The sequence below is a fragment of the Lampetra planeri genome, chromosome 4, assembly GCF_965212315.1.
Source record: "Lampetra planeri chromosome 4, kcLamPlan1.2.h2, whole genome shotgun sequence".
NCBI classification, from domain to species: Eukaryota; Metazoa; Chordata; class Hyperoartia; order Petromyzontiformes; family Petromyzontidae; genus Lampetra; species Lampetra planeri.
Window position 1 is genome coordinate 14,659,220 of NC_136110.1, and position 25,913 is coordinate 14,685,132.

Genomic DNA, 25,913 nt, shown 5'->3' on the forward strand with positions numbered 1-25,913 from the left:
CCACATTGGGAAGTGGGTTAAAATTGAGTTACATTATTTGAGGATACGACAACAACAGACAGAGTGAGTTAATAGAAAGCGTGTAAAAATTCACGCGTCTGTGCCAAGTCGCCGCCGTGTGCATCACCACCATCGTCATCACCATGATGATGATGATGGTGATGTATCTGTACAAGCACGGGGCCGCAGCGTCACCCAGTGAGCACTGCTGCTATAGATGTCCACACGAGCTTTCATTTGTGGCCAGGTCCCTTCTGAACAAACGATGTATAGCTCAGGGGACCTTACTTGGTAAAACAAATAGTCTAGTTCGTCGGCACCGACCGCCAGAGTTGTCTGGACGGCTCCGTGCTCCTGCTCCTCCAGCCGCTCCTGCTCCCGGGTTGGGCGAGGGCGCTCCCAGCAGCCAGCCCAGGGCGGCTTGGCGAGCGCGTCGCTCGCCGGTCTCCGTACACATTACCCGAAGACAGAGTGGAGTCTACCTGCCATGGTGTCGCGGATGTCTTTGTGAGTACTTGTGCCGTGAGATGACTTCGTGACAAAGTCGTACGCCCAGACCCCGAGACTGCGGCGTCCACGACTCGCTCCCCTGTGGCAGCACTGGCAGGTTTTTTCGCTTGTCTCTCCAGACGCGGTCCAGGGCGCCGCGGTGGCAAGATCTCAACTCCCTCGCCTGGTATGCAGGATTTCGAGGATTTGAACCCAACCCTGACGCCTGCTGCTATATATTTGAAGTTTGCATGTTCTTCCCGTGGTCACGTGGATTTTTCTCCGGGTCCACCGGTTTTTCCCTCTACATTTAGAATCAACATCAAGCGTTTCGAGTATTTGGCTACTATAATTGTCCACGTGGCGTTGTGGTCGATGGAGTCGAGGGAGACCTTGATGTCGATGTAGGCCACGTGGAGTCGTGACAGTGACCTCGGCCTCACATTGGACCTGCTCAGATGTTGAGATGACATTTTGATAGCAGCAGTTGCGTGGTAAATAGCCTCCGAATGTCTCTGATCTTCGGGAGATTTTGAGAACACTGGCATTCCACAGGGGTTGAATTCCCCAAGATGCACATCCTCCCACACAGCCTCGGGAAGCTGCGAGCCACATGATGAGCGGAGAGGCTGCTGCGTGAATCAGAAGTACCTTCTCCAAAGGTCGCGGGCAACGATGATTTCTTTGCACACGCATTCATTTCTTGTACGCCGGCAGACGAGCAGCCGCCTTACAGCGGACCGATCATGGATGTGGGCGCTTACCTGGAGCGGATCTGCTTCGTGGGCAGCACAGCCCCCAGCGCGGCATCGCTCCGCGCCCTCCACCGTGCCCACGTGCTGTCCGTGCCGTTCGAGACCCTCAGCATCCACTGTGGGGAGCCCATAACCCTGGACCTAGAGAAGATCTACCGCAAGGTGATGACGGCACGTCGCGCGCACTGCGATCGGCACAGCGCGAGAGTTTCCGGTGATGTGGGTTTCACGCAAAAGTTAGCAATCCGATGGATTTACACTGCAGCATCTGTATGGCTCTCAGAGTGTGTTTTCAGGAATATACGTATGTGTTGAACTTATTTCGCACCATATGAAGTATCCGGAATGACGGCGGGAAACCACTTGACGGGTAGCACACTTTATTAAAACTTGTCTTTCCACAATAACACGTGTGGTCACTATTTCTCACACTACACACTCCACTTGACACGTGTGGTTACTACGGCTCACGCTACATGCTCACGGTACACGCTCACGGGCATTCCAGCCCCGTAGCGTCCGTGGAGCCTACAGACCCACCCCAGCTTGGGCGTGGGTCACGACCTCTGGGTCCCGCGGGCCGGCCCTCACACGGACGTTTGGCCCCGGGTCCCAAGGTCCCGCCTCTGAGCCACACAGGGCCCCGGTCCCCACAAGGACAGCGGGACTGGGTGCCTCAGGGCCCTATCTCTTCCTCCTCCGTCTTCTGTCTTCACTGGTCACCAACTCCCCGTGCGCCTGTGCGCACTGCCTTATATAGCCTCCGCTCCCGGGAGACGGAGCGTATGCGGACCGCGACGTGAGCACCCCCTTAGTTGACCAATCCCCACGCGCTGCCACACGATCCCCTCGCTGCCAGCGCGCGTCACCGATACCCAGCCAATCACCGCCTCATAACCCATGACCCCGCGCTGACCCATGATCCACTACATCACCCCCTCCTGCCCGGCTGCTAAACAACACAACAACAACAACAATAGTAACAACAACAAAATCCCCACCCCCCAGTGTGCCCCGTAACACAACAACAACAACACAACGACACAACACCAGACAACAACCTATGTACAAACCGACGAACAACACAATAAAAAGTCAACAACAACATACAACACCAGACAACAAGCTATGTACAAACCGACGAACAACACAATAAAAGTAATTCCAAGAAAAAAACGTGTCCAGTGTCTCTGTATCTATCGATCCCCCCCTCCGCTCGCTCCTCAACCGGGGTGATAGAGCGGTCGAGCGGATGGGGAACGCAGTGACGAGACGCTCCGGCCGCATCGGCCCCTCATTCAGTTGGTCAGGAAAAGTTGCGCGACTTAGCGCGAGTCCGCCTGGCCGGTCCATCGTACGGGACGGGACGCTGACGACCGTCTGGTGGCTCCGGCAGCCCTGGAAGGCACGGATCGGGCCTGGAAGGACCGGCCGTGTCGCGGGGATCCGGCCGCCGGTGGTCGGCAGCTGTCAGTTCCGAGCCACCTGGGAGCGGATCAGGCGGAGGCATGTGAGGATCAGGCGGAGACATTTCCCTCCTCGGGTCGTCGGTCACGTCACATGCTCGGTCCTCACGACACAAAGGGAGGCCATACGGAGGCGAGAACGGTTTCAGCCGGGAGGGGTGGACGTACCAACGGCGCTTTTCCCATTTTATCTGAACACACTGGGGGCGTGCAACCCGCACGACCTCCATGGGTCCCCGCCATGGCCTCAACAATTTAGGCGACGTAGCCAAAGGTGCCTGAGGGCAGTGCAGCCAGGCCCTATCGCCCGGTTTCCAATCGTGCACGGACACTTTTCGTGCACGCAAGCGCTCGTTGGTGATTTGCCGAGACCTCGAATTAAGCCGTGCGGCCTCCCGTGCCTCGGTCAGCTTAGCAATGTTAAATTTAATATGTTCGGCCAATTTTGAATTCGTTCGTGGCGCGGAAAGTCCCAGCTGAGTTTCCATGGGCGGGTCGGCCTCCCGACCATACATCAGATAAAATGGGGAAAATCCCGTTGCTGCATGTGGGGCCATTCTATACGCGGCGAGGACCCCCGGAACCTGCAGGTCCCAGTCAACATGTGCCTCGCACACCTGCTGGCACAGCATAGAAGTCAAAGTCCTGTGGAGTCGCTCCACCATCCCGTCCGTCTGTGGGTGGTACGGGGAGGTACGCATCTTCTTAGTACCCAAAAGGTCGCACACCTCCTGCAGCAATTTACTCGAAAAGTTCTTTCCCTGGTCGGTCAGCAAGCGTTCGGGAGCCCCCTTGTCCAGAACGTAGCCCTGGACAAAGGCGTCCGTCACAGCCGCCGCCGACTGGTTGGCGAGTGGCCACGCCATAGGCCACCGGGTAAAGTATTCCACACCAACCAACAGGTACTTGTTACCCCTAGGCGTGACTGGAAAAGGCCCCAAAATATCGAGCGCAACGAGCTCGTTAGTGCGCGAGACCTGAATAGATTGCAGCGGTGGATTTGACGCCACGGGCGGTGGTTTCCATCTGGCGCAGTCTACACACCCCTTTAGTATATTTACCACATCGCTCCCCATCCCCGGCCAATAATAGTCACGCTGAAGCAGAGCAAGCGTTTTGTTTACCCCCAAATGCAAGAGGCGTTCGTGTGCGGCCAGGACAACTTTTCCCCGCATAGCGGAAGGCACCACGAGTGCGTGCCGCCGGGACAAATTGTCCCATCTCATTAGCAGGCCCTGCTTGAGCAGCCAGGAGCCAGTTCGCTTCCGGCCCTCCTCGGGACCCCCCATCCTGCGACGCAACGCTAGCAGGGAGCTGTCAGCCATTTGGAGACGGCCCCACTCAATCAGAGACAGTGAGAGCAGCGAGTCCCCTCCCTCAGGGGTAGCGGGAACGTCACCAATCGGCGCATTCGCGGTCGCGGCCAACGCACCCACGCTTACAGCACCTGGCGGTTTACAGCGCGCCGACCCCATTAAGCACGCACATTTGGGACAAGGCGACAATCGCGACTGGGCATCCGCGTTAGTGTGGCGCAATCCCTTACAGTAAGTGGTCGTAAACTGATAGTCCTGGAGGACTTCCACCCATCGTGACAATTGGCCCGAGGGTTGGGCGACCCTCAATGAATACTGAAGCGCCGCGTGGTCCGTCCGGACCGTAAAATGACGGCCATAGAGGTACGTCTAAATTGCTGTACAAAAAAAACAATAGCCAGCAACTCGCGACGGGTGACGCAGTAGCGCTGTTCCACCGGCGACAAAACCCTGCTACCATAGGCGACCACCCGTTCGACTCCCCCAACGACCTGTGAGAGCACCCCCCCCAATGCCCGTGTTGCTAGCATCCGTATCTAGCAAGAAGGGACTTGTAAAGTCAGGATAACGTAAGGGCGGGGCACCCACCAAGGCGTCCCGGAGGGAGCAGAACGCGGCCTCCTCCTCCGGTCCCCATCGGAACTTGACTCCTTTTGCCGTTAGAGCGTGCAAGGGTGTTGCAATGGTGGCGAAATGCTCAACGAATCGGCGGTAGTAGGAAGCAAAACCAATGAAACTGCGTACGTCAGAAACCGACGTGGGCGTTGGCCATGAACTGACACAGTTCGTCTTCGCGGGATCGGTAGAGATCCCCGAAGAATCGACAATGTGGCCCAAGTATCTCACGGACTTCCGAAGAAGGTGGCATTTGGCTGGTTTAAACTTTAATTTAGCCGATCGCATCCGCAAGAACACCCCTCTCAACCGCTGGAGGTGTTCCTCAAACGTTTTACTGAAAACAATGACATCGTCTAGGTAAATCAAGCAAGTTTCCCATTGCAGACCCGACAAAACCAACTCCATAAGGTGCTGAAACATTGCGGGAGCAGAGTGAAGTCCCATGGGTAACCGGTTAAACTGGAACAGGCCCCCTGGAGTCCAAAATGCTGTCTTAGGTTTAGACTCGTCGTCGAGTGGCAGCTGCCAGAATCCCGATAATAAATAAAGAGTAGAAAAATAACGCGCACCAGACAATGCATCGAGGGACTCGTCCATTCTGGGGAGCGGATACGCGTCAGCCACGGAGATTTTATTCAGGCGACGGAAATCTACACAAAATCGCAAGGACCCGTCTTGCTTTTTAACCAGCACGATAGGTGCTCCCCAAGGACTGGAAGAAGGCGAAATGATGTCGGCCGCCAGCATATCGTTGACGGCCGACTGAACGTGTTCCTTCTCAGCAGGACTCAGCCGGAAGGGATTCTGCCTGACCGGTGCCGCATCGCCTGTTTCAATATGGTGGCGCAACAGGTCCGTGCACCCAATGTCATATTTGTGCTTACTGAACACATCAGAGAATTCTATCAGCAAAGCACGCAGCGCACCCAACTGTACCCTTGACAAATCCTTTGAGTCCGCACACAGCGAATCGACCCATTCAAGGTCCTCCCCCGATCGAATTTTCTGCGCCGGGACCGGATCAACATGCGCAACAAGGCGCTCTTCCGCAGGGACCCGTGCCGCATGAGCAAGCACAGTGCCCTGCTGAATAACGGCCGGCCGCGAACCAGCGTTTAGAACCATAACGAACGGGTCCTTGTCAGCCCGAACCAAAGTGTGAGCCACCGACAAATCCAGACCTCCGACAGCCCTATTTGATGGACCCAAAAGCACGCCCTGTTCCGAGGTCTCCCCATCCAATGGCTTCCTCAACCGGAGGGGAATCAACATCTGCGAACCCGGGGGCACGTGCACGGTCTGTGTCGCCAGCGCTTGTATCATAGCGCACGCCGTCCGAATTTCCGTAGGATTCGACAAAAAAGAAATACGGCGACCCGATGGTAGCTCAATGCAACGTTGATCGATGAGAATTTTAATGGGCATTTTAGACAAAAAATCTGTGCCCAACAGACAAGGAACCGCTGAGGAAGAGGAGACGAAAACAGGTTCCGACAATTTAATATCCCCTATGCAAATGGACGCCCGAATCTGCCCGACAATGCCCAACGAGCCCCCATTTGCCGCGTAAAATGGCACGTCCACCGGAAGCAGAGGTCGACATTGGACGGGGAGAATGTTGTAAATGAGGTCTGAAATAATAGTCGCCGACGCCCCCGTGTCCACTAACACCCTGACCTCGACCCCGTCTATGAATCCCGTAACGACCGATGAACCCGCCGACGCAGCCACTATTCTGTGACCCAACTCAGACCATTTAATGTCCCCTCGGTCCCGCACGAACCCCCCTCTCCGAACCGAATCCCCGACCCCTAATCGGCCCTCCTCTGCCGCAAAGCGACGGCCCATGTGTGTTGTGCATGTAGGCCGAGCATGTGAAGTGCCGCGACTTGCCGGGGGTAGTAGGGATGACTTGGGGCCTTGGTCGTCGTCCAGCCGAGGTCCCATGGCGCGCTGACGTGGAGCGCGGCAACCGGATGCCACGTGGCCCCGGAGGCCGCAGTTGTAACACATGATGAGGGACGTCGGAGGTCTCGGTTGCTCCAGCTTGCGGGCCGATCACAGAGGCGAACGACCCCCCGACCTCCAGTCCCCCGGTCGTCCAGCGGAGAACGCCTCCTCCCGTGGGCAGACGACTTGGGGCCCGGTGACCACCGGGCCCGGAGCTGAGGCCACGGCAGCAGTGCAGACGACCCCCTGTTTACGCTTGAGGACCTCGTACGCCTGTATACTTGTTGCGACCCGCAATGAAGATATGTCGACTTCGTCGGCCGTGTTGATGGGGACCCCCAGGTCCTGCGCCAACTTGAGCAGTTGCTCCAAGACCATCGCATCCTGGCCCTCCTCGTCCATACGAGGGAACGCGGCGTCGGCGAGAGCCAACAACGCCGTGCGGTAGGCGAGCGCGGTCTCCGTGTCCGCCTTCCGTTGCTCGTAAAACTGATGGCGACAAGCCGAAGGAGGTCCATAGACCTTGGCCATGAGGCCCAACGCAGCCTTAAGCATGGAGTGGTCCGACCTCTGTGCGGACCTGAAGGCCGCGAGCACGTCGTCGTCCAACATGGCAGGCAGTGCCCGCAGCGCCGTAGCGTCGGACCAGGCCGACATTTCTTGATGCGCCAGAAACCTGCGTTGGAATGCGCCCCAGTCCCCGCCTTCCGCCTTGAAGGCTGTCAACGTGGGAAGGCGCTGCTGGAAGATGAAGTCGTCCTCTGCCACGTGGTTCCTCTCCGCCGCACCGTCGGTCTGCAAGATGGTGGCCCCTATGGCAGGTGGCTGATGGCGGTCCGTAGCACGCGCTGATGACGTAAGCGGGCGCGCTTGGAGAACTCCCGCCACGTGTTGCTCGCCGTTCCTGCCAAAAGATGTCCTCGTGGTTGAAATGGCGGGAACTGCCAAGTCATTTTGGTGGGAATCTGCAAGGCGAGCCTGTTGAATGTCCGCCGATGTCCCCGCTCCTCCCGACGTGGTGATCTCCGCCAGGATGGATGCCGCGGCGAGTAGCAGCTCTGCCAGACGGGAGCGCGCCTCGCGGAGTCCGGCATCAGCCCCCAGCCGCTCGTCGGGCGCCCCCGGTGGGTCCTGCGGCGTCGGCATCTCCTCGTCCTCTCCCCCTGATGCCAGCTGGCCCGAGTCGTCGAGGTTATCCTCGCGGTCAATCCCGTGAGTCCGACGAGTCTTCCTTGTATCATGCCTGGAAGACTGTTTCACTTCTGACGCCAGTTGAAGTATTCGGAATGATGGCGGGAAACCACTTGACGGGTAGCACACTTTATTAAAACTTGTCTTTCCACAATAACACGTGTGGTCACTATTTCTCACACTACACACTCCACTTGACACGTGTGGTCACTACAACTCACGCTGCACATTACACTTGACACGTGTGGTTACTACGGCTCACGCTACACGCTCACGGTACACGCTCACGGGTACTCCAGTCCCGTAGCGTCCGTGGAGCCTACAGACCCACCCCAGCTTGGGCGTGGGTCACGACCTCTGGGTCCCGCGGGCCGGCCCTCACACGGACGTTCGGCCCCGGGTCCCAAGGTCCCGCCTCTGAGCCACACAGGGCCCCGGTCCCCACAAGGACAGCGGGACTAGGTGCCTCAGGGCCCTATCTCTTCCTCCTCCGTCTTCTGTCTTCACTGGTCACCAACTCCCCGTGCGCCTGTGCGCACCGCCTTATATAGCCTCCGCTCCCGGGAGACGGAGCGTATGCAGACCACGACATGAGCACCCCCTTAGTTGACCAATCCCCACGCGCTGCCACACGATCCCCTCGCTTTTAGCGCGCGTCACCGATACCCAGCCAATCACCGCCTCATAACCCATGACCCCGCGCAGACCCATGATCCTTCACCGTCAGCGCGCGTCACCAACACACACAGCCAATCACTACGCGCTGGCACACGATCCTTACCCCAGCGCGTATCACCACTACACATATATGCAGCCGACCGCGCTAATCGGAGGTGTGGGGGAAGGACAACAAACTAAACACAAAAAGCGGTTTAAAAAAAATTCGTTTTCAATTTAAAGAAATGTGTTTGCAATATTGTGCTAATTTAATTTGAGGACTCTTAATGATTTCGGAAAAGTATTTGTCAGGACTCGATGGTTATTCAGATAACATGGACATTGTTGCTATGATATTACTCGAGCACGACAGTTCCTTGCCCATAATATTGTCGTGCCATATATAAAACCCCACGAATATTTCAGTGTTCCCTTAGACTGTAAGACAATCCCTTGGCGACCTCATCTTTTCCAAGAATGTTCCTGACCGTGACTACTTCTGCCCACTTTACGGACTTTTTTGAGTTAAAGAATATACAGTAAATCAAAACCTATTCATGAATCTCACAGTAGTGGGGCAACTCGAAATCTACTTTTTATCTACACCGACACTTGCATGCATTTAATCCGCACAACTAGTTTCTCTCTGTATACAATCTACACTGGACACATTGGTAAATCTTCTTGGTTCTTTCGGTAAAGTCACGTAGAAGGGAAGTAATAAAATAATAAACATTTAACATAAAATCATTCTCACGACGTGTCGGCCACAACGCAAGCAGCCGTCCTCAGGTGAAGAATGAAACACCACCAAGCTTGGAGCGTATATTTAAGCTGGGTTGGAGGGGGGAAGAAGAGTGCCTTGACTAAAGAATTTGCATATGAAGAAGAAGTTTGTAGGTGGGGGAGTTGATAGGAACACATTGCCAGTGAACTCAAACACGTACGCCAAGCTCTTAAGGCTAATGGTTACTCCGACTACACAATCCGCAAAGCCATCACTCCAACCATCAAGAAGGATCCTGTTGAGGAGCCTTTCAAAACCATCACCTTACCCTACATTGCTGGGGTCACAAAAAAGATCTCCAAAATCCTGATTAAACACAAGATCCAGGTCCGATTCAACACAGTACATAAAATCCGTGATCTGGTCCTGTCTGTAAAAGATGTGGTTCCAGACATACAGTACCCTGGCGTCTACAAACTAAGTTGCCTCTGTGGTAGCAGTTACATTGGAGAAACCAAACGACATGTCTCGGACCACATCCGTGAACATAAAGCAGACCTGAAACACGGTAGGACAAACACCTCAGCCGTAGCAGATCACTGTTACAATTCAGTGGGCTCACATGACATTGACTTCTCCAAGACAGAGGTTCTCTGCAAGCCATCTGGCTACCATGAGAGATTCGTTCATGAGGCGATCCACATATACATATACAAACACAGAGACAATTTCAACCGAGAAGATGGATTCTGGCTCAGCAATCATTGGAAGGACGTAATAAACCATTTCGGATCTTAACTGATTGTGTTCACGTTTACGGTGACTTTCAGACCGCAGTCCACTCACTGGCATTGACTATATATCTTGTATTCTCCACAGGGAATGGATTCTTTGCTCCGCTGCAAGTCTCCCACCACCACTCTTCCATTGACATATTTCGTTGCTTCCTCTTAGTATCTTTCACGCGACGGTCAATGGTATAGTGTATAGCAGATTGTATAAATAGTATAAAATTGTGGTGTTTAATACAATGTATAAGGTAATATACAGTATCGTAATTGTATAGTGAATATGCAGCAGTGTGGTATACAATAGGGTGGGTAGAATAATACTTAGGGTAATATTATAGACGAAGGTATAGAGTGGTGTATAGTAATACAGTATATAATTTAATGTTGGGTTTGTCTATGGTAGTATATAGTACGGGGTAGACCCGTGTGATGTAAGAGAAAAAAGTTTAGCTGGAAGCATATTATATTTTTTGCGACATAGAATTGTAATGTATTACTTACTGTTAGTAGCTCAGCTTATTGGAGAGTATATTTAGTATACTGATGATACTATGTAGTTTATACTTTAGTTTTTTTACGTGGTTGTTTAGTAACTGCAGCTACATACTATTAACATTCCTCCCCTTTGTTAATGCTACCCCCATCCCCTCCCTTTGATGCTGCTAATCCTGCATAATGCACGGGCATAATATGACTTTCAAACCCCCCGCCCACCTCCTACGCATTTGCCATAAATATGCTAAATTCCTCTTGATATGCAAATTATTTAGTCAAGGTGCTCTTCTTCCCCCCTCCAACCCAGCTTAAATATACGCTCCAAGCTTGGTGGTGTTTCATTCTTCACCTGAGGATGGCTGCTTGCGTTGTGGCCGAAACGTCGTGATAATTATTTTATTATGTTTTATTTTTATTATTTTATTACTTCCCTTCTACGTGACTTTACCGAAAGAACCAAGAAGATGAATCCATGCAGTCACGAAAGCTTTAAATCGAAACATTGGTAAATATTGACAAATATCACATTTATCTTATTTGTCATCTAAGGCGTTATAAACCTTAGGCGGATTTTTTGTTGTTGTTGCAACTGACTACTGGCTCACGGGCCGCGTGACAAGGCCGTTGCTTGCCCGACAGATTGTGAAGGAGCGGCGAGGAGGCTTCTGCTACGAGAACAACGGCCTCTTCTCTTGGCTGCTGCGGCAGCTGGGATTCCAGGTGACCCTGTGTTCAGCTCGTGTGCTGAGCCCCTTCACTCACAGGTAACGCCTACCTTGACGCGTACCTTGACGTGGGTCTCTCTCTCTCTATGCCATACACAACATGATTGATTCTGCAAACACTGACCCTCTGCCAAGGGAATGCGTAATTTCCACAATTGGGCATAGGGCCAGCAATGGACGTACAAGCACTACCGACTGCTCGTACGATCGGGGAGGCTGCTTCACTGGAAGTTACGATTGTTCAGTGTTTTTCATCAGATTGGGAGCAAGTCTACATCGCACGCTGACTACAACTACAGTTTGCCTCATATTGGTTGTGTGATACTGGTTGTGTAATACTGGATGTATCATTCTGATGATGTGATGCTGGTTGTATAATACTGGTGTGATACTGGTTGTGTGATACTGGTTGTGTGATACTGGTTGTGTGATGGTGGTTGTGTGATACTGGTTGTGTGATGGTGGTTGTGTGATGGTGGTTGTGTGGTGCTGGTTGTGTGATGGTGGTTGTGTGATACTGGTTGTGTGATACTGGTTGTGACTACCAGCAAGTCGTCTGTAGCTGAATCTAAACATGAGATCGCTCTCCAACACTGGTGGTGGTGCTGCTGCTGAGGCAGCAATTTGATGGCACGTTGTGCAGGTGACAACTTCATTTATCGCCATGCCGGGTGGAGGAGGGTTTACGACACACATTTTTCTTCTGCGGTGATCCAACCCAAAAATCAATTATGAACCACAACATTGGTGGCAAAATCCCAGGAGTGTTCAACTTTAGTACATGTGAAGTATTGGAAAATGACGGCAGGAAACTCCTTGACGGGAACACACTTCTTTTATTAAATCTTGACTTGTAACAATACAACACGTGGCCTCTCTTCTTCACAATGCGCTTCTCTTGACTCTGGATTCTGTGCTGCCGGCTCTCTGTGCCTCGTGTAGACTCCGCGCCTCGGCTACACTCCTCTCTCGCCTCGTGTAGACTCTGCGCCTCTGCTACACTCTCCACTCGCCTCGTGTAGACTTTGCATCTCTCTCTCTGGCTACACCGTATGCATACTCGGCTCGTGTAGACCTTCCTCTCTCTCTGGCTACACCGTATGCATACTCGGCTCGTGTAGACCGTTCTCTCTCGCTGGCTACACATTATACATTACTCAGCTCGTGTAGACCGTTCTCTCTCGCTGGCTACACACTATACATTACTCAGCTCGTGTAGACCGTTCTCTCTCGCTGGCTACACACTATACATTACTCAGCTCGTGTAGACCGTTCTCTCTCGCTGGCTACACACTATACATTACTCAGCTCGTGTAGACCGTTCTCTCTCGCTGGCTACACACTTATACCTTACTCTCCTCTACTCTCCATTACTCTCCATTACTCTCCATTACTCTCCTCTCCGGGCTCTATCTCTGCACCTTCGTCTTCATTCTTAGATGGTTCCACTTCTGCCCCTGCTCCTCTGTGCATCACCTTATATACCCCTTCTTCCCGGGAGACGGAGCGGATGCGGACCTCAACGTCGGCACCGCTCCTCAGTTACCCAATCCCCACGCGCTATCCCTACGATCCGGTTCCGCTCAGCGCGTGTTTCCACTCCCCGACCAATCACACCGCGCTGCTACCCGATCACTCCCTCTGGGCGCGTCACCGGCACACAGCCAATCAGCAGCACTACCCCCACCCGCGCACTGACGCCTGCTCCTCCCCGTCAGCGCGCGTCACCACACACACACCCGTACATACGCGCTGGCACACGACATATACACCCAGCGCGTATCACCACTACATCACCCCCTCCCACATAGCTCGCAGCCGGCCCGGCTGCTAACAACAACCAACCGCGACGATAAAACGACAACCAACAAAAAAAAACCCCGTAACCCCCCGAGTGTGCCCCGTAACATAACACAACAACAACAACAAGAATAACTATGTACAGATTGACAATGAACCCGAAAAGTCAACAATAACACGATACGAGCAAATTCGAAACGAACGCGCCCCACGTCCCTGCGACTACACGCAGTGACGAGGCGCTCCAACTGCCCCGACTCCTCACGAGGCAGGTCATGCAAAGTAGCACGACCTGGCGCGAGTCCGTCTGGCTGGTCCATCGTATGGGGCGGGACACTGACGACCGTCCGGCGGTTCCGGCTGCTCCAGACGGCGCGGAACGGGCCTGAAAGGGCCGGCCCCGCCGCGGAGATCCGGCCGCCGGTGATCGGCAGCTGTCAGTTCCGAGACACCTGGGAGCAGATCAGGCGAAAATACGTGTGGATCAGGCAGAGACATTTCCCCCTCTGGGTCGCCGGTCACGTCACACGCCCGGCCATCACGACACAAGGGGAGGCCATATGGAGGCGAGAACGGTTTCAGTCGGGAGGGGTGAACGTACCACCGGCGCTTTCCCCACTTTATCTGAACGCACTGGGGCCGTGCAACGCGCACGACCTCCACGGGTCCCCTCCACGGTCTCAACAATTTAGGCGACGTAGCCAAGGGTGCCTGAGGGCAATGCAGCCAGGCCCTGTCACCTGGTTTCCATTCGTGCATGGACACCTTCCGTGCCCGCAACCGTTCATTAGCAATTTGGCGAGCCCGCGAATTAAGCCGCGCGGCCTCCCTCGCCTCTGTCAGCTTGTGAATATTAAACTTAATATGTTCTGCCAAATTAGAATTAGTTCGTGGAGCGGACAGGCCAAGTTGCGTTTCTATTGGCGGGTCAGCTTCCCGACCGTACATCAAATAGAATGGGGAAAACCCCGTAGCTGCATGGGGGGCCATTCTATACGCGGCAAGGACTCCCGGGACCTGCAGGTCCCAATCTACATGTGCCTCGCACACCTGCTGGCACAGCATGGAAGTCAAGGTTTTGTGGAGTCTCTCCACCATCCCGTCAGTCTGCGGGTGGTACAGGGAGGTACGCACCTTCTTGGTACCCAACAGATCGCACACCTCTTGCAACAATTTACTCGAAAAATTTTTACCTTGGTCGGTCAGCAGGCGTTCGGGAGCCCCCTTGTCCAGGACATAGCCCTGGACGAAGGCATCCGTCACAGCCGCTGCCGACTGGTTAGCAAGAGGCCACGCCATAGGCCATCGGGTAAAGTATTCGACCCCCACTAACAAATATTTATTCCCTCTCGGCGTGACTGGGAAGGGCCCCAAAATATCGAGTGCAACGAGCTCGTTGGTACGCGAGACCTGAATAGATTGCAGCGGTGGATTAGCTGCCACGGCCGATGGTTTACGCCTGGCGCACTCAACGCACCCCTTCAGAATATGCACCACATCACTTCCCATTCCCGGCCAGTAATAGTCACGCTGAAGCAGGGCAAGCGTCTTGTTAACTCCCAAGTGCAAGAGGCGTTCGTGTGCCGCCCAGACAACCCTCCCCCTCACAGCGGAAGGCACCACGAGTGCGTTCCGCCGGGACAAACTGTCCCATTTCAATAACACGCCCCGCTCAAGTACATAGGAGCCGGTACGCTCCTGGTCCCCCTCGGGACCCCCAACCTTGCGGCGCAATGCTAGCAGCGAGCTGTCCGCCATCTGGAGGCGGCCCCATTCGCCGAGCGACAGCGAGAGCAGCGAGTCCCGACCCTGAGAGGCAGTGGAATCATCCCCGATCGGTGCGCCCGCTGTCGCAGCCAGTGCCCCCATCTCCCCCGCAAGCGTCGGTTTACAGCGCGCCGATCCCGACAAACACGCGCATTCATCACAAGGCAACAACCGCGACAAGCAATCGGCATTCGTGTGTCGCAACCCCTTACGGTACGTAGTCGTAAACTGATAGTCCTGGAGGACTTCCAACCAACGCGACAACTGGCCCGAGGGCTGGGCGACCCTCAATGAATACTGTAGCGCCGCGTGGTCCGTTCGGACTGTAAAGTGACGACCATAAAGATATGGCCTAAACTGCTGCACAAAAAAAACAATGGCAAGCAGCTCGCGACGGGTGACACAGTAGCGCTGCTCCGCCGGAGACAACACCCTACTACCGTAGGCGACAACTCTTTCGACACCCCCAACGACTTGGGATAGCACCCCCCCAATGCCCGTGTTGCTAGCATCCGTGTCCAGCAAAAAGGGACTGGCAAAATCGGGATAACACAAGGGTGGGGCACCCACCAAGGCGTCCCGGAGGGAGCGAAACGCGGCCTTCCTCCGGTCCCCATTTGAACTTCACTCCCTTCGCCGTTAGAGCGTGCAAGGGTTTTGCAATAGTGGCGAAGTGCTCAACGAACCGCCGATAATAAGAAGCAAACCCGATGAAACTACGCACGTCGGAAACGGACGTAGGTGTCGGCCACGAACCGACACAATCCGTCTTCGCGGGATCGGTGGAGATCCCCGAAGAATCGACAATGTGACCCAAGTATCTAACGGACCTACGAAGGAGGTGACATTTGGCCGGTTTAAATTTCAACTTAGCCGATCGCATTCGCAAGAACACCCCTCTCAATCGCCGGAGGTGTTCCTCAAACGTTTTACTGAAAACAATGACATCGTCCATATAAATCAAGCATGTATCCCACTGCAAGCCCGACAAAACCAGCTCCATAAGTCGCTGAAACGTCGCTGGAGAGGAGTGAAGTCCCATGGGTAACCGGTTAAACTGGAACAGCCCCCCTGGAGTCCGAAATGCTGTCTTAGGTTTCGACTCTTCGTCGAGCGGCAACTGCCAAAACCCCGATAACAAATCAAAAGTCGAAAAATATCGCGCACCAGACAATGCATCGAGGGACTCATCCATCCTGGGGAGCGGATACGCGTCAGCCACAGAGATCTTATTCAGGCGACGGAAATCAACGCAGAATCGCAGGGACCCGTCCTGCTTCTTAACCAGCACAATAGGCGCTCCCCACGGGCTAGAGGAGGGCGAAATAATATCGGCTTCTAGCATATCGTTAACAGCCGACTGAACATGTTCCTTCTCCACGGGACTCAGTCGGAAGGGATTTAGCCTGACCGGCGCCGCATCGCCCGTTTCAATGTGATGGTGCAACAAATCCGTGCACCCAATGTCATACTTATGTTTACTGAATACATCAGAGAACTCAATGAGCAACTCGCGCAGCGCACCCAACTGCCCTTGGCTCAACGTTCCGCTCGGGGCTCGAGCCCACCTGCGCAACCAACCCATCATCCCCAGGGACCTGCGCCGCGTGAGCCAGCACGGTGCCCTGCGGAATGACAGCTGGTCGCGACCCCGCGTTCAAAACCATCACAAACGGATCCCTGTCAGCCCGCACCAAAGTGTGAGCCACCGATAAATCAAGACCCCCGACAGCCTTGTTAGAAGGACCCAAAAGCATACTCTGTCCCGAAGCCTCCCTCACCCATGGTTTCCGCAACCGGAGGGGAATCAACATCTGTGAACCCGGGGGCACTTGCACTGTCTGCGTCGCCACCGCTTGTATCGTAGCGCACGCCGTCCGAATGTCAGTAGGGCCCGTCAAAAATGAAATCCGGCGACCCGATGGCAGTTCAATGCATCGTTGATCGATAAGAATTTTAATGGGCATTTTAGCCAAAAAGTCAGTGCCCAAAAGACACGGAACTGCCAAAGAAGACGAAACGAAAACGGGTCCCGACAATTTGATATCTCCAATGCAAATGGACGCCCTAACCTGACCGATAATGCCCAACGATCCCCCATTAGCGGCGTAAAATGGCACATCCACTGGAAGCAGCGGACGACATTGGACCGGAAGAATATTATAAATGAGGTCCGATATAATAGTTGCCGATGCCCCCGTGTCCACTAACACCCTAATCTCAACCCCATCAATAGATCCCGTAACAACGGACGAACCCGCCGAAGCAGCCACAATTCTATGCCCCAATTCCGCCCATTCAATGTCTCCCTGGTCCCGGCCGAACCCCCCTCGCCGAACCGAATCCCCGAACCTTAACCGGCCCTCCTCCGCCGCAACGCGGCGTCCCATGTGTGCCGAATAAACAGGCCGAGCGTGTGAGGTGCCGCGACTTGCCGGGGATTGTAGAGATGACTTGGGCTCTCGGTCGTCGTCCAGCCGAGCTCCCATGGCGCGCTGCCGCGGAGCGCGGCACCCGGACGCCACGTGGCCCCGGAGGCCGCAGTTATAGCACGTGACGAGGGTCGGAGTAGATCTTGGTTGCTCCGACTTTCGGCCCGATCGCAGAGGCGACCGGGCCCCCGGCCTCCAGTCCCCTGGTCGTCCCGTGGCGAACGCCTCCTCTCGTGGGCTGACGACTTGGGGTTCGGCGACCACCAAACCCGGGGCTGCGACGACAGCAGCGTTGCAACCAACGCCTTGCTTCCGTTGTAGGGCCTCGTGCGCTTGAATACTCGTGGCGACTCTCAAAGAAGAAATATCAATCTCGTCAGCTGTGTTGATAGGGACCCCCAGGTCCTGCGCCAACTTGAGCAGCTGCTCCAAAACCATCGCGTCTTGGCCCTCCTCGTCCATCCGAGGGAACGCAGCATCAGCAAGAGCCAGCAACGCCGTGCGATAGGCCAGCGCGGTCTCCGTGGCCGCTTTCCGTCTTGCGTAGAACTGATGGCGGCACGTAGAGGGAGGCCCGTAGACCCTGGCCAACAAACCCAGCGCATCCTTCAGCGTGGAGCGGTCCGACTTCCGTGCAGCCCTGAAGGCCGCGAGCGCATCGTCGTCCAGCATGGCGGGCAATGCCCGCAGCGCCGTAGCATCGGACCACGCTGACATCTCTTGATGCGCCAAAAACCTTCGCTGAAATTGGCCCCAGTCTCCGCCTTCCGCCTTGAAGGCTGACAACGTGGGCAGGCGCTGCTGAAAAATGAAGTCATCCGCCTCGTGGTTCCTCTCCGCCTGTCCGTCGGTGTCTAAGATGGCGGCTCCAGCAGCAGACGTAAGATGGCGGACCCCCTCGCGCGCTGATGACGTCGATGCGCGCGCTTGGGAACCCACCACCACGTGGCGCTCGCCGTTCCCGCCAAAAGTAGGCCCAGGCGCAATGGCGGGAATCCCCCATTCGTTTTGGCGGGAATCTGCGGGGCGACCTTGTAAAATGTCCCCCACCGTCCCCGCTCCTCCCGACGAGCTGATCTCCGCCAAGATGGACGCGGCGGCGAGCAGCAGCTCCGCCAGTCGGGAGTGCGCCTCACGAAGCCCGGCGTCTGTCCCCGGTCGCTCGGCCGGCGCCGTCGACGGACCCTGCAGCGTGGGCAAGTCCTCTTCCTCACCCCCCGCCACCAGCGGCCCCGAGTCGTCCAGGTCTTCCTCGCGGTCAATCCCGTGGGTCCTACGGGTCTTCCTCGTCTCCATACTTGGAAGCCCGTTTCACTTCTGACGCCAGATGAAGTATTGGAAAATGACGGCAGGAAACTCCTTGACGGGAACACACTTCTTTTATTAAATCTTGACTTGTAACAATACAACACGTGGCCTCTCTTCTTCACAATGCGCTTCTCTTGACTCTGGATTCTGTGCTGCCGGCTCTCTGTGCCTCGTGTAGACTCCGCGCCTCGGCTACACTCCTCTCTCGCCTCGTGTAGACTCTGCGCCTCTGCTACACTCTCCACTCGCCTCGTGTAGACTTTGCATCTCTCTCTCTGGCTACACCGTATGCATACTCGGCTCGTGTAGACCTTCCTCTCTCTCTGGCTACACCGTATGCATACTCGGCTCGTGTAGACCGTTCTCTCTCGCTGGCTACACATTATACATTACTCAGCTCGTGTAGACCGTTCTCTCTCGCTGGCTACACACTATACATTACTCAGCTCGTGTAGACCGTTCTCTCTCGCTGGCTACACACTATACATTACTCAGCTCGTGTAGACCGTTCTCTCTCGCTGGCTACACACTATACATTACTCAGCTCGTGTAGACCGTTCTCTCTCGCTGGCTACACACTTATACCTTACTCTCCTCTACTCTCCATTACTCTCCATTACTCTCCATTACTCTCCTCTCCGGGCTCTATCTCTGCACCTTCGTCTTCATTCTTAGATGGTTCCACTTCTGCCCCTGCTCCTCTGTGCATCACCTTATATACCCCTTCTTCCCGGGAGACGGAGCGGATGCGGACCTCAACGTCGGCACCGCTCCTCAGTTACCCAATCCCCACGCGCTATCCCTACGATCCGGTTCCGCTCAGCGCGTGTTTCCACTCCCCGACCAATCACACCGCGCTGCTACCCGATCACTCCCTCTGGGCGCGTCACCGGCACACAGCCAATCAGCAGCACTACCCCCACCCGCGCACTGACGCCTGCTCCTCCCCGTCAGCGCGCGTCACCACACACACACCCGTACATACGCGCTGGCACACGACATATACACCCAGCGCGTATCACCACTACACATGTTACCTCACTGCTTGGGTTATAATTTGAGGTGGCAAGCCTCGTGACGTTATTAAATCAATCGGCGGTTTGGGCCCCACATTGTTCATTTTTGCCCTGCACGCCTCCCGTTCTAAACATCAACGTGACGTGCAGATGGAGCAGTGGCGCAGGGGTTAGCGCACTACGAACCCAGCCACCCGAGTTCAACTCCTGGCCACGGCTAACATCAGTGGCGAGTGATACTCAACTGATCCTGGGTGCCTCACTTTCAAAAATCCTGCACTGACCAGCGTGGGGAAGTATGCTCGGCGTGGAGATCTTCATCCAGCAGTGGATTGACAAAGGCTACACTTTGTTGTTGTTATTCTGTAGCTTTGCTCTGGGACCACACCTCTCTTACAACTCGGAGAATCTCAGAGCAGTCCAAGCGTGATGTCCTTTGTGCCAACAGACACAGTCATTTCCTTTTGTTTGAATGAAATGCCTCACCTATTGCGCTAAACTGTTTAATGTACCATACGTAGCCAACCGTACTAATCCTAGGTGTGGGGGAAGTACAACAAACCCTCGCCTGGTATACAGGAGGTCGTGGGTTCGATCCCAACCCTGACGCCTGCTGTATATTTGGAGTCTGCATCTCTAACTGTCTCGCCGTGATTGCGTGGATTTTTCTTCGGGTCCTCCAGTTTTTCTCTCCACATTAGAAACATGTGTTTAGTGTATTTTACTTCGACTATAAATTTCCACGTGATAAGCCACTTCGTTAGTGGCCAGGTCGCTTCTGAATAAGAGCTACATAGCTCAATGGGCTTTACCTGGTAAAATAAATAGTTTAGCTTTAGTTTTAAAACAAAAAGCAGTTATAACGAAATTAGTGTACGATGGTTAATCAGAGCAAAATGAAATAAAATCCAATTAAGTTGATGTTATTAATGATTGTGTAATGTTAACATCAAGGTGAAGGGGCAGTAGCGGTGGAAGCATTCGCGGCCGTGGCCACGGCGGTGTCCAGATCCTGAATGTGGCCTCACGTGCAGGTACGGGCCTCCTTTTCAACATCTCATGATCCTCGTGAAACTGGGTGCAACGGACGGCCAGAAGTGTCCATCGGCGCTTCCTTCAGGGGAGCGACAGCTCGAGAGGTTCGTGGTGGATGTTGGCTTTGGGAACGGCATGCGGGAGCCGCTGGAGATGGAGAGTGGGCGGGAGAGCGAGCAGGAGTCTGGGACGTACCGGCTGCGCAGCGACTGCCCTGCCGGCTGGTGGAGCCTGGAGGAGGCCTCGGTGGAGGAGGCCTCGGTGGAGGAGGCCGGCGGTGATGGGATCCAATTGAAAGATGTACGCTCGCTGCACACTAACACAGCGACACGCGCCTGCAACATTCCCAGCAAGTCTATACAATGACTCCACTAACCATCGCGATCCCTCAAGGTGCTGTGCTGCCACAGCCACCGTACTCCAGCACACGAACTGATCTCATCGCGCTCCCCCTCCTTCGGTTGCCATTCCGTCGCCAGCGTCATACGCTGGCTATTGTTCCTTGTAGCGGCGTGTCCCATTCAGGAGTTAGCATGGGGGTGGTGATGTATCGCTCTCAACGTTGTGTAACTTAATCACCTGCAAACTGCTTTTTCCATATCCCACACCTCCGATTAGCACGGTTAGCTACGTACGGTTTGAACGAAGTTCAAAGTACATACATCTCAGCGAGTTATTGTACAAAACGGTTCCTGGATTTGTAAGTGTGTGTCGTATTTTCTGGTAATTGTGGTGCTGGCAGTCAAAAACATTTTTTTTTCAACAGCTGGCCATTTTAGTCGTCTCATGTGTAATGGTTTTTTTACTGTTTTGTCATTGATATATCACATTTCTCTTTCGCAATAACTCTTCCAAATGCATGATTGGCCACCTCTCCCCATTTTAATTTGACAGCCGAGTTGTATTTTTGTACCGACCACCTCTTTACAACGATAATGAAACGGTGCGTTCGGGATCGTAACCAAGCAGAGCTCGCAAACCTGTGCATGCGATCGGAACTCGGCTCTTAACTCGGTGACGGCACCAATGCCATGAGGCAGAAATCCATCTCCGGGTGAGCGACCGGCTGTGCAATCGCCGACTCGGCGTGGATCCAGCCGCAGAGTGCAACATGCAGCTGACACGCACGACAAAGGCAGAATATCAAGATGGCGCAGTCGATCAATGTTCAGAGTGTAGATGCTTACATGTGTAATAAGACTCTTTGAGACGACTTCTGGAATCCGTCTTTTATTCACTTTGGGTTACATCTACTTCACGCTGCTGATAGACAACGTGAAGGGACAGATAGACCGAGAGAGACGCACTGCCACGTGGCAACTCGGAGCCCCGCTCTCGCGTGGCTCCTTCCTCCGTTGGTTCCCGTTCTGACCACGTGTCGTTCCTCTCTACCCCTATTTAATCCCCGGGTCACGTGGTACGCTTCAGCCAATCCTCGTTAGCCTGCATCGAATCTTCCAGGCTCCTCGTCAGCTGCCGGGACCACGCCCCTGACTCATCTCCCCATTGGCTGAGGCCAAAGCCAGCAGAACCAATCTCCATAGCTGTCACCCTTCCATCACGTCAGGGCCATGCCCCCAGGCTTCCCCCCATTGGCTGTAAACCAGGACCGGCAGAGCCAATCACCATGACAAGGTGTGATACGTCAGTGAGCCGGATATATTCTCATTACACATGATTTCTCTTGTTTAAAAATAATCCTCGTTGTGTTTGTTAATTGCAGGTAGAACTGCAGCCACCTCGTGCGGGAGAAGACGAATGTTGGACAGTGCTTTACAAGTTCACAACAATCGCACGTAGATTTCTGGAATTCTCAGACATGTGCCAGTACAACCAGACGTCACCGAGCTCCATGCCCGCGTCTAAATCTCTGTGCACCCTTCACACGCCTCAAGGTCGGGTCACCTACATGGGCCAACGTCTCACCAGCACCACCGTCAAGCCGGCGCGGAACCATCGAGTCCGCAGGAAGAGCAAAGCCGTCCGTGAGCTTTCCAATGAAGAGATCCCCATCGTGTTGAGGGACGTCTTTGGAGTCGTTCTCAAAAATCCATTGGTGCCAAAAGATCGTGCCATTGTACCTGAAGAGTGCGATCAGTTTTAATGTTTTAGAATTGTAACACGGGAAGGCCAACGTGCACCTGGTGTTACTGTGCATCATGCATGCATGCACGCACGCGCGCACACAAACACGCAAACACAAAGACACTAGATGAGCACCCACCAAGGCCTCATTAAGCACACGTTCTATGGAGCATGGCGAGACCAGCATGGTCTACATACGGGGTGGTGGGGCTGGTTGTCGGGGTGCCATGTTAACTAGCGCGATGTTAACTATCTCGCCTTCGATCCCCACCCTGACGCCTGCTCTGTATTTGAAGTGGTCACATGGATTTTTCTCTGGATCCTCCGGTTTTAAAGATGCATTTAGAATAATTTGCTGGTAGAAATTTCCACAATAAGCCACTTAATTGAGCTATAATTTGTGGCCAGATCGCTTCTGAAAAGAGCTATATAGCTGAGTGGGCCTTACCTGGTAAAAGTTTAGTTTCACTTATAATAATATAAGTCCTATGAGGATGCGTTACCAACCTTCGTAAATTACCATTTCATACGATAAACACTTCATAACTTACAGTGCATATTGTAAACAAAGACAATTTATCATAAAAATTGTAAAAATATTACGGCGCGTACTAAGGGGCCCGGGGGGGGGGAGCTGCAGCACGCGTGGAATTTGGGGTGCAAGCGGTGGGAACGCCGGGAGACGGTGGGGGGGGCATAGAAGGGGCTTTGTTGCGCCTGGACGGAGCGACGCACTGCCGCGGTGTGGAAGACGGCTGCTGCTGCTCTGTGCCGCTGTCGTGCTTTGCTGCAATTCCACTTCAAATAAAGATCACTTCAACGTCGCTCAGCTGCAGCTCTCTCAGCGAGAGCCTTTTAACCATTGCAACCTCACAGTCCTGATGATCACGATGCACGTGCTGCCACTTCCAGCGCAAGGCGTCGTGGATTGGGCATTGCGGCTCTTGACATGTTGAGCTTGCTATCCAAGTCTAAAACAAACAATATCCCTTGTGAGTTTGGTTTGCTGACCCCTCGTAGCTCGCACGGACGGAGGTTTGCTTCGGGAGGAGAGGGAATCCGTCCGAGAGGGGAAGTCCAGGCAGATGGAGCGATGCAATTAGAATAATGAGGTGGCTGTGGCTTGGGGAGGTCTTCATCGAGCAGTAGATTGACCCTCGTGTGTAGTGTTGTTGTGTATAGTGTAGTATATAGTAGTGTAGTAGTGTGTAGTGTAGTAGTATATATTAGTGTAGTGTAGTAGTAGTGTATAGTGTAGTAGTGTATATTAGTGTAGTGTATAGTGTAGTGTATAGTAGTGTAATAGTGTGTAGTGTGTAGTAGTGTATAGTGTTAGTAGTGTATAGTGTAGTGTATAGTAGTGTATAGTGTAGTAGTGTATAGTGTTAGTAGTGTATAGTGTTAGTAGTGTATAGTAGTGTATAGAAGTGTATAGTGTAGTGTATAGTGTAGTGTATAGTAGTGTAGTGTATAGTAGTGTAGTGTATAGTAGTGTATAGTAGTGTATAGTGTGGTAGTGTAGTGTATAGTGTAGTAGTGTATATTAGTGTAGTAGTGTATAGTGTAGTAGTGTATATTAGTGTAGTGTAGTAGTGTGTAGTGTATAGTGTAGTAGTGTATAGTGTAGTAGTGTATAGTAGTGTATAGTGTGGTAGTGTAGTGTATAGTGTAGTAGTGTATATTAGTGTAGTGTAGTAGTGTATAGTGTAGTAGTGTATAGTGTAGTAGTGTATATTATTGTAGTGTAGTAGTGTGTAGTGTATAGTGTAGTAGTGTATAGTGTAGTGTATAGTAGTCTTCTTGGTTCTTTCGGTAAAATCACGTAGAATGGAAATAATAAAATAATAAAAATAAAACATAATGAAATAATTATCACGACGTTTCGGCCACAACGCAAGCAGCCGTCCTCAGGTGGAGAACAGGTCTGTCGAGAAGACAGAGTCTGAATGACACACCCCGGGCTTGGAGCGTCTATTTAAGCTGGGATGGAGGGGGCGAGAGCACCTTGACAAAATAATTTGCATATCAAGAGAAATTTAGCATATTTATGGGAAATGCAAATATGTGTAATAGAGTTCACGACTCTTGGACGCCGGAGTTGGAGGCACACGGGTTTATTCACACAGCACAGTTGTGGCATACAACACTAGAGGGGGTGTCGGCCCCCTCACCCGGCTAGCTGGGGATACACGCGCTAGCTACTTCCTAGCCTGCCTCCTAGTCCTCCTCTAACGGGCTAGGGGAGGCTATCTGGCCCGACACTGTTAAGAAACAGGACGGCTCGTTGCGGTTTTGCCGACGCATACCCGCTCCCACGGATGGACGAATCGCTTGACGCCTTGGCGGGAGCGCGATTCTTCTCCACATTGGATTTACTTTCGGGATTCTGGCAGCTTACTCTGGACGATGATTCAAAGCCTAAAACTGCTTTCCGTACACCGCACGGCCTGTTCCAATTCAACCAGTTGCCGATGGGACTCAGGGTTGCGATTTGCGCACCAATTTCCGCAAACATGCTGTTTTCGACCGCATTTCGCGGTAGTTTCTGTGACCCTCTTCCGCACAAATTTCCGCAATTTGCGGTGATTCCTGGGAAGACTTCCGCAAATCGTGACTTCGATTCCCGCCTCCCCCCCCTCCCCCTCCTCCGCCCCCTCCTCCCACCCCCCTCCTACCCCCTCCCACCCCCTCCTCCCTTTCCCCCTCCTCCCAGCCCCCTCCTCCCATCCCCCTCAATCCCCCCCCACCCACGTTCCTCCCCCCCCTCCTCCCTCCCCCCGCTCCTCCCTCCCCCCGCTCCTCCCTCCCCCCGCTCCTCCCTCCCCCCGCTCCTCCCTCCCCCCGCTCCTCCCTCCCCCCGCTCCTCTCCCCCTCCTCCCTCCCCCCGCTCCGCCCGGCGTCGTCTGAAATTCCGAGCGCTCCGATGTTGGCGATGTGAAGGGGGAAGTCGAGCGGAGACACAGACAGAGAGTGGACGAGGGTCGCAGCCCCTCCGCTCCGACATCAATGAAGGTCGGTCGGCGATGTTGGTCGTGAAAGCGGCACCGTGTTCATGAGCCTCGGCTGCGTCTCACAACGCGGCCCTCCCTCCGCGGCGGGGCTGTGTGGCATCTTGCTGCTGCTGTTGTTGTTGTTGCTGCTGTTGTTGCTGCTGCTGTTGTTGCTGCTGTTGTTGTTGTTGTGAGTTAATCCTCCAACTTCCTTCCTTCACCTGCGCTGTTGATGGTTCACGTGGTGAGCCGGCGGGGGAGCGGTGGTGCCGCGGTTAGCACGCTGCGCTACGAACCCTC

At 53.8% G+C, this 25,913-nt stretch overlaps 2 protein-coding genes across 3 annotated transcripts in view; both read left to right on the plus strand.

Moving 5' to 3' along the window:
- The first annotated feature begins 1,235 nt into the window (after positions 1-1,235).
- On the plus strand, positions 1,236-22,642 carry LOC144717740 (arylamine N-acetyltransferase, pineal gland isozyme NAT-3-like). Its single transcript, XM_078593352.1, has 4 exons — positions 1,236-1,406; positions 11,095-11,219; positions 20,538-20,838; positions 22,262-22,642. Exons 1-4 carry the CDS (start codon positions 1,236-1,238, stop codon positions 22,640-22,642), a joined length of 978 nt encoding a protein of 325 aa, XP_078449478.1.
- A 2,874-nt stretch (positions 22,643-25,516) lies between these two features.
- LOC144717739 (arylamine N-acetyltransferase 2-like) overlaps positions 25,517-25,913 on the plus strand; it is a 30,151-nt gene continuing 29,754 nt past the window's right edge. The window contains exon 1 of one of the 2 annotated variants that reach the window (XM_078593349.1): positions 25,517-25,635. The gene's annotated coding sequence lies outside the window, so the exon portion shown is untranslated. The remainder of the gene's footprint in view (positions 25,636-25,913) is intronic. The other variant, XM_078593348.1, reaches the window with a different exon arrangement.

Bases quoted from the DNA above. Each gene is read 5' to 3' on its own strand.
- LOC144717740 (XM_078593352.1), top strand. From the start codon at position 1,236: ATGGATGTGGGCGCTTACCTGGAGCGGATCTGCTTCGTGGGCAGCACA. The intron at 1,407-11,094 runs GTGATGACGGCA...CTTGCCCGACAG, and splicing joins TAGAGAAGATCTACCGCAAG to ATTGTGAAGGAGCGGCGAGG. The intron at 11,220-20,537 runs GTAACGCCTACC...CCTCACGTGCAG, and splicing joins CTGAGCCCCTTCACTCACAG to GTACGGGCCTCCTTTTCAAC.